Source organism: Ceratosolen solmsi, unplaced genomic scaffold, assembly GCF_000503995.2.
Source record: "Ceratosolen solmsi marchali unplaced genomic scaffold, CerSol_1.0 scaffold1198, whole genome shotgun sequence".
Taxonomy (NCBI): domain Eukaryota; kingdom Metazoa; phylum Arthropoda; class Insecta; order Hymenoptera; family Agaonidae; genus Ceratosolen; species Ceratosolen solmsi.
Window position 1 is genome coordinate 1 of NW_011948485.1, and position 13,757 is coordinate 13,757.

Sequence of the window (13,757 nt, forward strand, 5' to 3'; positions counted from 1 at the left end):
AAAAAAAAGATTTTAAAAAAACTTCATCTAATTTTCAATTCGATAAATTCGTTCATTTATTAATAAATGACAATTAACTATTATGTTTCGTATTATATATTTAAAAAATTAATGATTAATCTTAAGTATACAGTTCTAATCGTTATACTGTTAAACGAATAATGTTTGTATATCGTTAAACTTATAATGTAAACAAATATATTATAATACATAGTGAAATATTTTTGTAAATCAACAAAGTTAATAAAAGACAGTTATATTATCAATAAATGAAAATGTAATAGATAAATCAAATATGAACATGTAAAAAAATTTCCTGTTAATAACGTTAATAACTTAAGTATTTAGGGATAGATTTCACTTTATTTAATATATTATATAATAGCATTAGTATTTTTATAACGATTGTCTATTATTAATTTTTAATTTATTATTGTTAAATAATATAATCATATAAGAATGATTACAAATACATTTACGAACGATAACATTATGAGTATACAAAATCTGCTATATATATTTTGAACTATATATTACATTAGCTATATGTAAAATAATTCAAAATCTAACTGACCCAGTACAACATAACACAACTAACAAAACATGACTAACCCAGCGTTATTCATCGCTTAATAAATGATTATGGTTAGGTGTATTAACTATAAGTACTAAAATTGAGCGAACCCTCTCTCGTAGCCGAGAAGATTAAATCGCTTCCATTAATTATTTTATGATATATTTTTCTGACAGGCAATGTATTGGTCACACTTGTCTCTACCTTTGGAAATATTAATAAGATTTCTTGAACTATAAAATTGATCTACTAATCTCAAAGTGTAGTTTAAAGTTGAATACCTCTGTTTTTATTACCATCGCTGTCTTTTCATATCGTGAAAATTTTACTAATAATTAAAAAAAATAGTCATCCATTAAGATTTGAAATAACTTTTCGTAGATTAGTTATTGAAGTTATAAATTTAAAAAAGAATATTACATTTTTTATTTGATAAATTCTTTAACAATACTTGTCTTCAGTATTATTATTTATTTATTTAATTCAGTTATAATTTTTAATGTTTTAATGAATTTTAATGAGTAAAATTTAAAGTCAGTACATAGGGAAATTAGTTTTCGTTCTTAGTTAGTGCAGTTTTGTTTGTTTTGCTGTTAATGCGTTCATATCTACTTTCTTATTGCAATGTATTTTATAAAAAATTGAATAATTATCTTTGGCATAAACAAATATATCGTATCAAATTTTTTATGTAATTTTTTGAAATTTAATGTTAATTTATTTTATGATAATCAAACATAAAAAAATACTAAATACATGCTTTTAGTTTTTTTGTTATATATATACTTTTTTTATGTATTATATTAATAAATATTATTTTAATGTTGTTACACAAATTCTACTTATAACGAGTTTCATATAAAGATGATTTTGAAAGAGTGAATAAATTAATAAGTACGTCAATTCTTAAAAGAAAAGTGATATAGAATTTGTATATTACACTAATACGATATACTACCTTAAATCAACAAATTGTGAACTAAAAAAAAATTTTCTATGTTGTATCATATACTTAATATACTGCATAACAATTTTTTAATAAGTAATCTATTTTAGTTATAAACAAAAATTCACTATTTCATTTTCTTTCTGTTAAGCGTGAATTATATATTATCTTGACAAAATAGTGAATGACGTACTCTTTACTCCCACATTAATATCTTCCTGATTTAAATTTACTACCAAATGATATTAAGGTTCACATCCATTTTGGCGCCATCATTAATAAGAAACGAATAATCAAATTATTATTCAAATTGACTTCTGTATCCTTTGTCCTATGTTCATATATATGTGTCTTATATTTGTTTTTTTTAATGAATGCAAAATTTTATTTTATGAACTTAATTTTATGCTTCAGTTCATCCGCAAATGCGTAATAGCTCGTATCTTTAAGAATTTTTTTTCTCTATTTTCTTTTTAAAAAATATTAAAAATATGAACTTTATTTTTATTCACAATTTTGTTTATAACAACCATTTATACATTCTTATTTATAAATTATTTTAAAATATCAAAATTAGTAGCTCCTTATTAAATGTTCTCTAATTTGTATAATTAATCGTATGTCATTACAGTAAAAAATTAATTTTTTTCACCTATGCATATTTAACATTATCAATATTAACTTTTACTTCATGCTATACAAAAATATACAATTCAGTATTCTATATATATATATATATATATATATATATATATATATATATAAGTAATTGATGAACAACCAATAAATTATTAACTTTATAGAACCAAATGTACGTGATTAATTTTAAAAACCAACAATGACCTTATATAGTTAATGAATAACGTTCATTTATATAAGTCTGTATTATTGATTTTTTCTTGAAAATAATTTTGTATACATAATAATAAATCATCATAAATAAGTAATCTAAAAAACTGAGGATTCTAAATACACATAGTTGTATTAATACTAGTTATATAATTTATTTTTTATTTATAAAGCAATAAAAATTCTAAAATATTAAGACATTGATTTAATAAAAAACTGTTTTTTTCAAATTTTTAAATTTAAATAAATATGATTTTTAAAATACTTGAAAATATGCAAGTATAAAAAAGTATTAAAAGAAATAATAAAATTATTTTCGTGATAATGATTATAAGATTTTAATAATTGTAATCATTTAATTAAATGTACAGTATTAGAACTCAATTTAATTAAAATAGAACATGTTTCTTAAAAAATTTGTACTTCTTTTTTATATTGTTCTTTTAATAACTTCAATCCGTTGGTGATTTACGTACTTGTATTATAAATAGGTATATTTTAATTAAATTTTAAAATAAATAAATTCGTTATTTCCCACAGAAAATATCGTTAAGATCGTTTTTAGCGTGTTGAAATCATATAAATATTGACTAAATAAAATATATATGCTTAGCTTATTTATACCAAATTATTTAAGTTATTTTATTATTTAATCCTACTCACATTTACAGACTTCAATTATACTTTCCATGTATATTTATAGTATGTATTATTATTTTTGATATAATAAAATAACTAACTATTTTTCTTAAAGAAATAAAAATATTAAAATATTTTTATATTTTGTTTATAACATATAACAAATTTTATAAACGATTTTTAAACTTTCTTATAAATGCATTATATAAAGTATGAAAATTAAACCATTTATTATTAAATCATAATTTTTTAATAAGCTAAAATTTCTTCAAAAGTTAATATATAGCTTTTTCTAAAATAATTTAGTATTTAATCTATATCATGAGAAATAAATAAACAAAAATTCACTATTTCATTTTCTCTCTGTTAAGCGTGAATTCTGCATTAGATTATTATCCAGTGATATATTGGAAAAAAATTTTTTTGTTTCGAACAGAATTTAAAAATTTAAAGATAACAATTTTTACTTCAAATTTTTATGAAAATGTATGTTCTAAAAAATTTCATTTTATCTAATGATTTAATACAATATTAAATATAATAATTTCACCATATATAAAAGATTTCAATAAATATAATTTTAATAGATAATAATAAGTTGTGTTATCTATTTATATATTTATTAATCAATACTATTGACTACATTTTCAGGTATATGTATCAAAATTCACAGAAATAGCCAAAATAAAACTTGGTTAATATGTGACTCTTGTGATATTTACCAATCATCGTAATAGAATAAGAAATTTTCTTGAAGTCTTGTTAAAGTTAAAGTTGTCATACTGTAATCTATTAGCGAATATACATCCATTTGAGTACATTTTATATGCATGCTTTACTTTATTCAGCAATAATTTATATTTATATTTATATTTGACTGAAATATATAGATTGTCTCAACTAGAAGCAGGATTACAATAATTGTATACAATAATACAATAATTGTACATGTTTCACTAATAATGAAATAGTCAGTTGAGACAAATAAAATGTGCTTCTCAAATTATTGAAACAGAGACAAATCTAGATATAATTGTTTCAAAAGAATATTGTATTTAAGTATCTATAAGGAATTGAAGTAATGAAAAGGTTTCTATTTATCACTTCCACCATAATTTGTAATATAACTCGTGTGCTGGCATTCATTTATTTGATTAACATATTTAAACAGTTACATAAGTAGATATTGGTGACTTCCTAATCCGATTTTACTATCTTTCAATGTTTCCTTTTACATTGTATGCATCACCCTATAAAATTTGTAAAATAGTGTTTTTATTTTATTTTTTCAAATATTGAGTGTTCAGTAGTGAAGGAGATAGATAAAGATTTAGTAGACTTAGAGTTTTTAATTAATAAACAAGCAATTAAATTTATTATTATGGTATATAAATCAATTAGAAACTAACATTTCTACATTATTTACTGCATACTAAAAATCTCACATATGCTCAATTGCTACTGCCTTCTAAATTATATTATTGAATCTTTATTATCGATTTCACTTCTTTCAGCATTCTATTGGATTTAAATAATATAATAAATAAAATTAAATTAAAATAAATATCAAACTCTGTAAGTAAATACAGAAGAGAAAAACTTAAAATTCTAAAAAATTCTTACAAATGTAAATAAACAGTATATTGATTAAAATTTAAATAGAATATATTTCAAACAGTGTAGATATTTATTTTCTTAGAAAAAAAACAAAGTTATTAAAATAGTTTATTATCATTTTTCATTAATTTCTTTGATAGATAGAGATCTCTTTGAATATTGGATAATGAAAAATAAATTGAGTGGGAAATTTATATAATTGAATTATAGTTTTAAATCAATATTGTAATAGTAGCAGTTGACCACATAAAATGTTGTGTTACATATTACAATATATATCAATGTATTATATGATAAAAAGTTTTTACTTCTCTTTTTTAGTTTCAATGTCAAACCAGTATTACACCATTTTATTCTAATCTCATTTTAAATATTGTTCATTAATTTTACAAGATTTAAAGAATCTTGAAACAATGGGATTTCCATTTACCAGTAAGGACTTAGCATTAGAACAAGATTAATAAAAAGCTTTAAAAATTTAATCGTTAGTTTGATTTATAATTTATTCTTTTTCTAATTATATATACATATGTATATGTAATTAGAAAAAGAATGTTGATACGTTACAAAATTTAAATATTTTAAATTATTTTTAAAAGTATTATATAATTTATATTTCATAATATATTTTTACATATATGTATATAAGTGTAATGTATTAATATTTTAATATAATATAATTATAAATAGAATTTTTAATGTATATATCTTATAATTTTTAAAATAAGGTTATTGATTATATTATTAATTAATTTTATTACAGTGTTTTTATGTGGTATGGAAGGCTACCTTGATTTTTTTGATGATCATTATATATAATTAATATTAGACTGGCAACACCCAAGTGGATGTTACATTGAAATTCGGTATTAAGATGTTATAAATATATTTTTGAAAAATACAGTATCAATGAGTTTAAAATATTTATTAGTCATAATAATTAATGTAGATATTAAGAAAACAAGGAATTATAAACATTTCAAATTAATTTTTTTGAATGTTATATTATACGTAATACATAATTTTAAAAATCTGATTTCTATTTTTAAATTTTTATATTTATTTGTGGGCAAATTATTATTCAATTTATGAAAAATAATGTTTTCATTAGAGTTTATATATATTCGTTTTATAAGTTCATGTTAATACAATTTTTATTATAATTCTGGTTTACATATAATAAAAATTTATATTGGAGAAGAAGACGCATTCAAGCTGCAAATTTTACAGATTTTGGTTGTATTAACCATGCAATTGGCTTGGAATAGCTGGCTGAGCATTAATAATACGTAAAGATGTTGAAATGTTTACTCAATTTGACTTATGAGAAGTATAAAATGATTTGTTATAAAAAATAAAAATTTTTAGTATTTTTCCATTAATTTTTGTATAAGCTATATTTCTTCCAAAACAATTAATTAAAGCATGTTATCTTAAAATTTTTTTTACATACTTTGTACTTTTTTAACATACTGTTTAAAAAATTAAATAAACATTAGAAACAGTTTCTTTTTATTCAACATACAATGGTAATTCGATAGTATATTAATAGTTAATAAAATTTTAACATATCTTACCTTATTTTGAATGAATAAAAAATATAAATTATAAAATGTACCTTAAGTGAAAAAGTAAAAATTGTTTATAGAATAAAGTCTTGAATTTTATAGAAAATTTTTCATTGTTAAATAAATATAATAAAATTCACCGACATTAAATGGATAATAATTTCGAAATATTTAGAGTCGAAAATGTCAATTATTAACGCTTAACAAAATCTTAAATTCAATTTTGCATTTGGCGTAATTGTATATAGTTATATATTTTATTTAAGTTCGTATATAATATAAAAACATAAGTAGCTAGTCGAATTCAGCAGATACACAATAATAATAATAATAGTTGACAACTTATAAAATTAAATTTATGATTACTTAAAAAATAATTAATTTTTTCATAAAACTGTAGAATGAAGTTTTTTTTATAGTTTTCGTTCAATTTTCTATATACATTTTAAATTGTGATATATACTATAAATATAAATACTATTTTTAAATACGTAGATTGTAGTCTAGTTTAAATTAAAAATATGCATATAGAATTTCACATATATAATTCATATTTATATTTGTTTGGCATATAAAGAACTAGAAATAAAATACGAATGCATCCAAATATTAAATGGTATATTATTTTTGTTATGAGTTATTAATATATTTATTATATTTATTTATTAATAATGTATTTTTAATATTATTATTATTAAATTATATAATATATAATTTAATATTATTTAATATTTACTACTTAATAACAATTGCTAATAGAATTTAATAATTATTACTTAATATTATGATTTTCTAAATACGATTCTAACTACGATTTAGTCAGTAATTTTTGATTATTAGTTTAGTCATAAAACTGGAAAACATTTTTCACAAATGCATTTAAGGGATAATAATTTAATAAAAGTATTTGTATTTTAGTAATAAAATTAAATACAATTCTGAATTAATATTCTATATTTACTTACTGTCATATTTACACATAGTCATCAGATCATTTTTTCTTTTTATATTAGCGAAGTTCTTATATAAAAAGGAAAATCAATTTCATATTACATTAAGTATAAATAAGTACTTAATTTTAAAGATTCGTAAAACTATTTCTAATGGATCTTCAATTCAGTATTATATTGAAATAATTAAATAAATATTTATTTTTGCATTGTATCAAGATAAGAAAATACATGTAGAAACTAACTAGTAAAATAATGAAATACGACAAAGTAGAAATATCCAAATTATAAATTTTTCATTAGTAATAGAGTATATTAACGGGAAAAAAAATGAAAATAGTTAATCGAAATGATATGCATTAGGAACGACATAAAGTACATGAACAAGATTCATTAATCAGTGTTCATATTGCTGTAAACATCCAAGATTTCAAGAACACGTAATAAAAAAATAGCTAAATATATACTTCGCTTAAATATTAAATACAATTGCAAATTTTCTAATAATTTAATAAAAATAGAAAAAACTATTTCAAGAAAAACAGAGTACAAATAGTTTAAGTTGAACCATTCTTGCATACTTTATAAATTGAATATTGTTATAGAATATTGGCATTTATAATGTAATGATGTATATAATTCTTTTCGTTTTTAATTTTTTATCGCATAAAGAACAATTATTTATTTATTTCTAATGTATACATTGTCTGACGTAAACTTCGACTTATAGTTTTTAATTATTATATTTGATTTTAAAATTCCATAAAATTTAAATTTTTTACGTTCAGAAATCTCTATAATTTATAAAATTCCATAGAAAATATTAATTTATAGATTATAATTTTATAAATTAAATGTAATATTTAAATTAATTCATAGGAAAATATAAGTAGCTGTCGAAATATAAATAAGTCGACCTATTGAAAGAGTCAATTAAACTTAAGTATTATATAGACAAAAGATTAGCACCTGATATTGAAAAAGAATAAAAGAATAAGAAAATAAAAAGCAATTTTTATTGAAAGTTGATTGCTAGAATGGAACCAATATTACAGTTTAAATATAGTTAATTTCTATAAAAATTCCTGATGTATTTGAACATTTTTCAATTGCATTATCTGTATATATTTTTTATTTATATTTAAGTACTCAATTTACTTCAATTATAATTATATTCTAGCGCTTAAATCTTATTTTATTATTTCTTATTTTATTCAATTATTTTTTTGTAATAAAGAAAATATAAGTAATCTTATCAGCAATATATTGACAAAACAAAACAATAAAGACAAGAGATTTTTAAATACAAAAGTTACAAAGAAATGTTACTAATTAGTGAAAAAATAAAATAAAAGAAGTTTTAGTTTATAATATAACTATTACAGAATTAAATAAGAATAAATTATCTTTCTTCACTAGCATTGGGCTTAAGGTCGCTCATAAGAATACGGCCTACCATACGGACCAATTTTGAAATTCGATTTTTCCAGTTTTAATTGTTGAAAATAACTGTATACTACAAACCAAAAATATGTGTAAATTACTGAAACAAAAATTATATCGTATATATTCTAATTAGTTTTATTGGTTGCGATGAATTAATTTTACTCACCCACTATCAAAATACCAAATACTAAGAATAAGGTTCCATATAAGATATGATAAACCTCTTCGTTATTTAAAAACAAAGTAATTGCTGTATATAATACACTAACAAGTAGACCAACGAGAAGTAAAATACCAAGGATTATCCATGGTAACATTAGCATAGTATTTTTCTAAATTATATCAATACGTATTACTGTAAAATTTATTCTAAATATATAATGTAAAATAATCAAATAAAATTACCTTGGTGGTTCCTATAATTAGCAATATTGAAATGAGAATGGTCATTATCAGATTAATAATATATACCATTTTTACTATTCCTGGATCTATTTCAATTATTATAGTTCTCCAGTGAACATTTACCGTGAAGAGAAGTATAATTGCTATAATAGCCAATATCTGAAATAATAATAGTATTTAATTATTTATAATTTATTATTAATATAATTATTTAAAAAATTGATCATTTTAAAATTTTAATATTTATAAAAAATTAAGCATTTTAAAACTTTAATAATAAAAAAAAATTGAGCATTTAAAAATGTAATATCATAAAAAAATTTAATATTTGTTAAACAGTTTTTATTCTGCAATTTATAATAATATTCGTATAAAATAAAATAATTTTATTAATTAAAATATGAAATATATACAACAAATTTTTTCCAATCTCATTTAATATATAGTTTAATACTGTTCGAAAATGTGTTTGATTTTCTAACTCGAACTGCCAACTTCCATAGTTTAATTAATTTGTCGCCTGCCTTAGCGATGCTTAGGTAAGGACTTAAGTGGAGGGCTGTAAAAGTATACAATGTGTGAAAACTTCGTTAAAATATCGTTTATTTTGGTTTTATTGACAATTATACTATTATTGATTCCGAATTTACTTCTCATGGGAAGTGTAAACAATGTTCTATCACAACGATGTAGTTGCTTCCTGGTGATGGTGACGATGTCATAGATGATAGGGATTAGCAATGGATTGTGCATGCTCCTTGAATGAGAATATGAGTTTTGTGATCTGTGCTAATGTCGTTGTCTAAAAATAGAATACCGGGCGAAGAGGGCCAAATATTTAAAGTTAGGTGTAAACTCCCAGATGGTGGAAGAGAGGATTGCGGGCAAGTGGACAGGATAGTGCATGTATTCAATAATAAATAGCTTTGGTATTTGTTTTAGTTTATTGCGATAATTGCATTAGTTGTATTATAATGATTTTTAGTTGATGTTTGAATGCCTTCGTTTCTTGAGTTTTGTATTGCTATTGCCACAGAGCGGTAATGTGCGTTGCATGTACAGGTAGAAGGGCGTAACCTTCTGGTCCTCTATATGTAATGCACGTGATGGTGGAGTTATACACGTAGAAGAACAAGACCGTAAACCCTTGCGCTTCCTTGTGTAGTGGCACATGGCAGTAGCTTGAGTTTGCCTTGTTATTGTCTTATTGCTTACCTTGTAGGCTCTGCAGGTGTGCTCTTGGTGGCAGTTCATTTTAGTCTGCAGATATTGCCGCGTACGACGCCTCGTAAGTCTATCTTGTGGGAACTAAACTTGCCCCTTATGCGTTTGCAGATTATGTGAGCTTGGTCGCTCTACAGTTCTTTACCTTGTGAGGCATATTGTGTATTATTATCGTTATTAAGGAATGGAACTTTTACCTTGTGAGTTCTGCAGATTTTGTGCTCTTGATGGCAGCTAGTGATGTCTGCAGGTTGTGCCTCGTGCGGCAGCTTGTAGTTTATGTTTTTTGTTTTTCTGGCTATACCTCGTATTGTTTGCTGAATTTGCCTCGAGCGGCTCCTTATAGGTTATGATTATGTTGTGCTTTGTGCATTACTGTTTTCTTGTTCCCTTTTCCTTGTCTTGCACTGCTGCGAGTGTATGATTTGATTTGCACTTATCTTGCACGTGTTATGAGTTGGATATGACTAGGCTTTGCCTCTTAATTGGCCTTTACTGTGTATGTCTACATCTTTGTTATTTGGCATTCCTTTGGAGAAGAAGCCTTGCCGGCTACTCTTGTGAGAAGAAACGCTGGTAGGCCTTGTCGGCATCTTTCTTAAAAGCATTCTCGGCCACCACGTGGTCTTTACGAATTGCCTCCTTCTTGGCGTTTCCAATCAGAGCGCATCTTTCTTAGCGTCTCCAATCGAATTGATTCTTTCATTATTGGTGGCTCCAATCAGAGCGCTTCTTACTTGCATCCCCACCATAAGGGGGACTTCTTTGGCGCGTTCTCGCTTCACTATCCGAGCCACATGTAGCTGGGTTTAACAACAGCGTATGCGTGCAGTGTTGCCTTTAATATCCCTTTTTCGGATGTCAAACGACGTGATTTCTGCTTATATTTGTACGACTTGATTATGCCAGAAGTATTATGGCTTGTCATCGATGGATACTTTATGGCGTGGTCGCGTCGAATTTCTCGTCGCATTAATTTTATGACGTGTTTCGTTAGACACTTGATCGCATATTCTCGCCGGATGTGTTTATGAATTGTTTTTCTTTAGATAATCAAGGGTTTGCTTTTTCCGGAACACTTATCTCGAGTTTTCCAGATGTCTAATGAGCTGAGAGTATTCTTACATTCTCGAACAGTCGTAAAGATTAGCAGCGAGTGCCGACCATACTCATTAAAGGGAGTATGGAATTAATTGATTGATAGTTACCTTCAATAGAGACTACTGGTATACCTTCGTGTGAAGGAGTGGTCCGATACCATGTTTCTTGTAGTCGACTATTTTCTTATACTGCAGTCACTATCCTTGACTGATTGTTAACCGTTGCGCACTGGAGAATTGAACGTGTGTTCTTTGTAATGACTGCACTGAGAGAGCGTGATCGTGTGACGAGCTCTCGGCTGTAGACTTCGGCTTCATAGCGTGGCTGAAGCGTAGCTGACTGACTATGGCGAGTAACTGACTTGGAGGAATAGCTGACTACGTCTTTTAATACGCGCTTCTTAAATATTCACGCAGCAGCTAAAAAAACAATGCTTAAGTGTTGCTAAGCGAAGACTAGGCAGACTATTCGAGAATTCAATCGACGTTGCTTTTCGGAGACTAGATAAGCATTGTAGGACGTTCGAGAATAAGCTATAGAAGCTTCGAGAATTCCAGGTGTCAAATGTTTACAAATTCGAGAACTAGAAGCCTTATAAAATTTCCGAGAACCGAAGGTCTTGGAAAAATGCTCCAATTCCAAACAAATACTTAGTAATTTAATATCTAATTATTACGTTTAATAATTGTAAATAAAAATATTAAAAATTTTAAAAGTTTCTGAATTACCAAGGTAAACAGATTTATAATTTTATTATATATATTCTTTTCTTTATATTGATGTTATATATATGAATATATATATATTTTTTGACGATTTAAATAAAATTTTTCTCTGCTGAATTGTACTTTTAATTTTCTATGTGCAGTTGGAGTATTAGTAATATTGAAATAAGGATTATCGTTATTCTCTGAATGATTAAATTAATTCTGGGATTGATCATTGTAATGATTCTAATTATCAAGATCATTTGAAATCGAAGGATTTATATAGAGACTGGCATGTAATACTGCACTGTAAACTAATATATTTGAAAGATAATAAGATAATGAAGATAGACGAATAACTGAACAATTAGATTATAATAAAAGAAAAAACAATAATATGTAAGTAATTTTAAATATTTTTCATAGAAATATAAGAGTGAAAGAATCATGATTTTTAACAATAAAAGTATTATTTCTCAAAATTTTGTGTCTTTATACCTATATAGGTAGTACTTATTATATATATATATATATATATATATATATATACATATATATATATTTATTTATTTATTTATTTATTTATTTTTATCAATAAAGTTTATTAATTGTCCATAACAAAATATATATTTTATATTAGTATATTTTGTAATCGAAATAAATAAATACTAAGAAAACTGATATATTGCATTTTGCTATTAAGTTAAATTATAGTAAATTTTACAAAATTTTCAATCTATTATAACCCATGCTTACTAATTTAATTTCATTGTTGTACGAATTATGTTAAAGAAGTATTGAACATTATTTAAATTTTATCTCTTTATTTTTCACAGTAATATATTGTAGATTTTAAATATTTTTGAGTTTTTAGATTTAATGTTAAAAAAGTATTTAAAAAGTTTTTAATACTTTATAGTTGTATACTAATGTTATTATTAGTTATTTCATTACTTGTAATAAGAATTGGAGGTTTATCATTAACTTCACTCGATTCTTATATTCAATTGTTTTATTAAACTCTCCTACATAAGTAGTTGTAAATATAAATCATAAATCTTGTCTGGTATTAAGTGAATTTTTATCATTAAATGAGCACAATGATACATTTTAATACTGTTATATTTATATATTATATTTATTGATATATCTTTTAATGTTGTTATATTTACATATTTATATATTCATTTATATATTTTTAATACTGTTAAATAATACTATTATATTAGTAATAACTTTAAAGTTATATATACAGAAAAAATAAAAAGTATTTCTTTTATTTATTACTTATGATACTTAATAATTTAATTAAGTATTTACTTGAGTTTAAAAAATAATAATTAAATTCTTGTTACTTTTATAACTTATTTTTTTATTATTATTTTTTCATTCATTTTAACCAGTGCGTAATGATGCAAAGAGTACATGATATATACTTCGTATTTATGATTATTTATCAGTAGATAATGTTTCTACAAGCTGCGTCTTATACTTTCCCATTCGGATAGTTTAATTATGGATGAGAAAACTTTTAGTTCATACTCAGAATTATAAATGAATTATGTTCGGAATTGGAGCATTTTCCAAAAACCTTGGGTCTCGGAAAGGTATAGGCCACTTGATTATGAGAATTCTCGAATATTCTAAAGCTTTACTTTCGAACTTAACTTTTCGCACAGCAACATCTGTGCATTGTTGCCAGCTAAGTAAGCTACCGCGTGGATATTTAAA

At 23.7% G+C, this 13,757-nt stretch overlaps 1 protein-coding gene across 1 annotated transcript; it reads right to left on the reverse strand.

Annotated features, from left to right (window-relative positions):
• Positions 1–8,418: 8,418 nt before the first annotated feature.
• LOC105366993 (uncharacterized) lies at positions 8,419–10,811 on the reverse strand. Its single transcript, XM_011505614.1, has 5 exons — positions 10,687–10,811; positions 10,416–10,554; positions 8,995–9,153; positions 8,756–8,921; positions 8,419–8,686 (listed from the first exon to the last, which is right to left on the reverse strand). Exons 1-5 carry the CDS (start codon positions 10,809–10,811, stop codon positions 8,571–8,573), a joined length of 705 nt encoding a protein of 234 aa, XP_011503916.1. The 3' UTR covers positions 8,419–8,570.
• Positions 10,812–13,757: the final 2,946 nt, after the last annotated feature.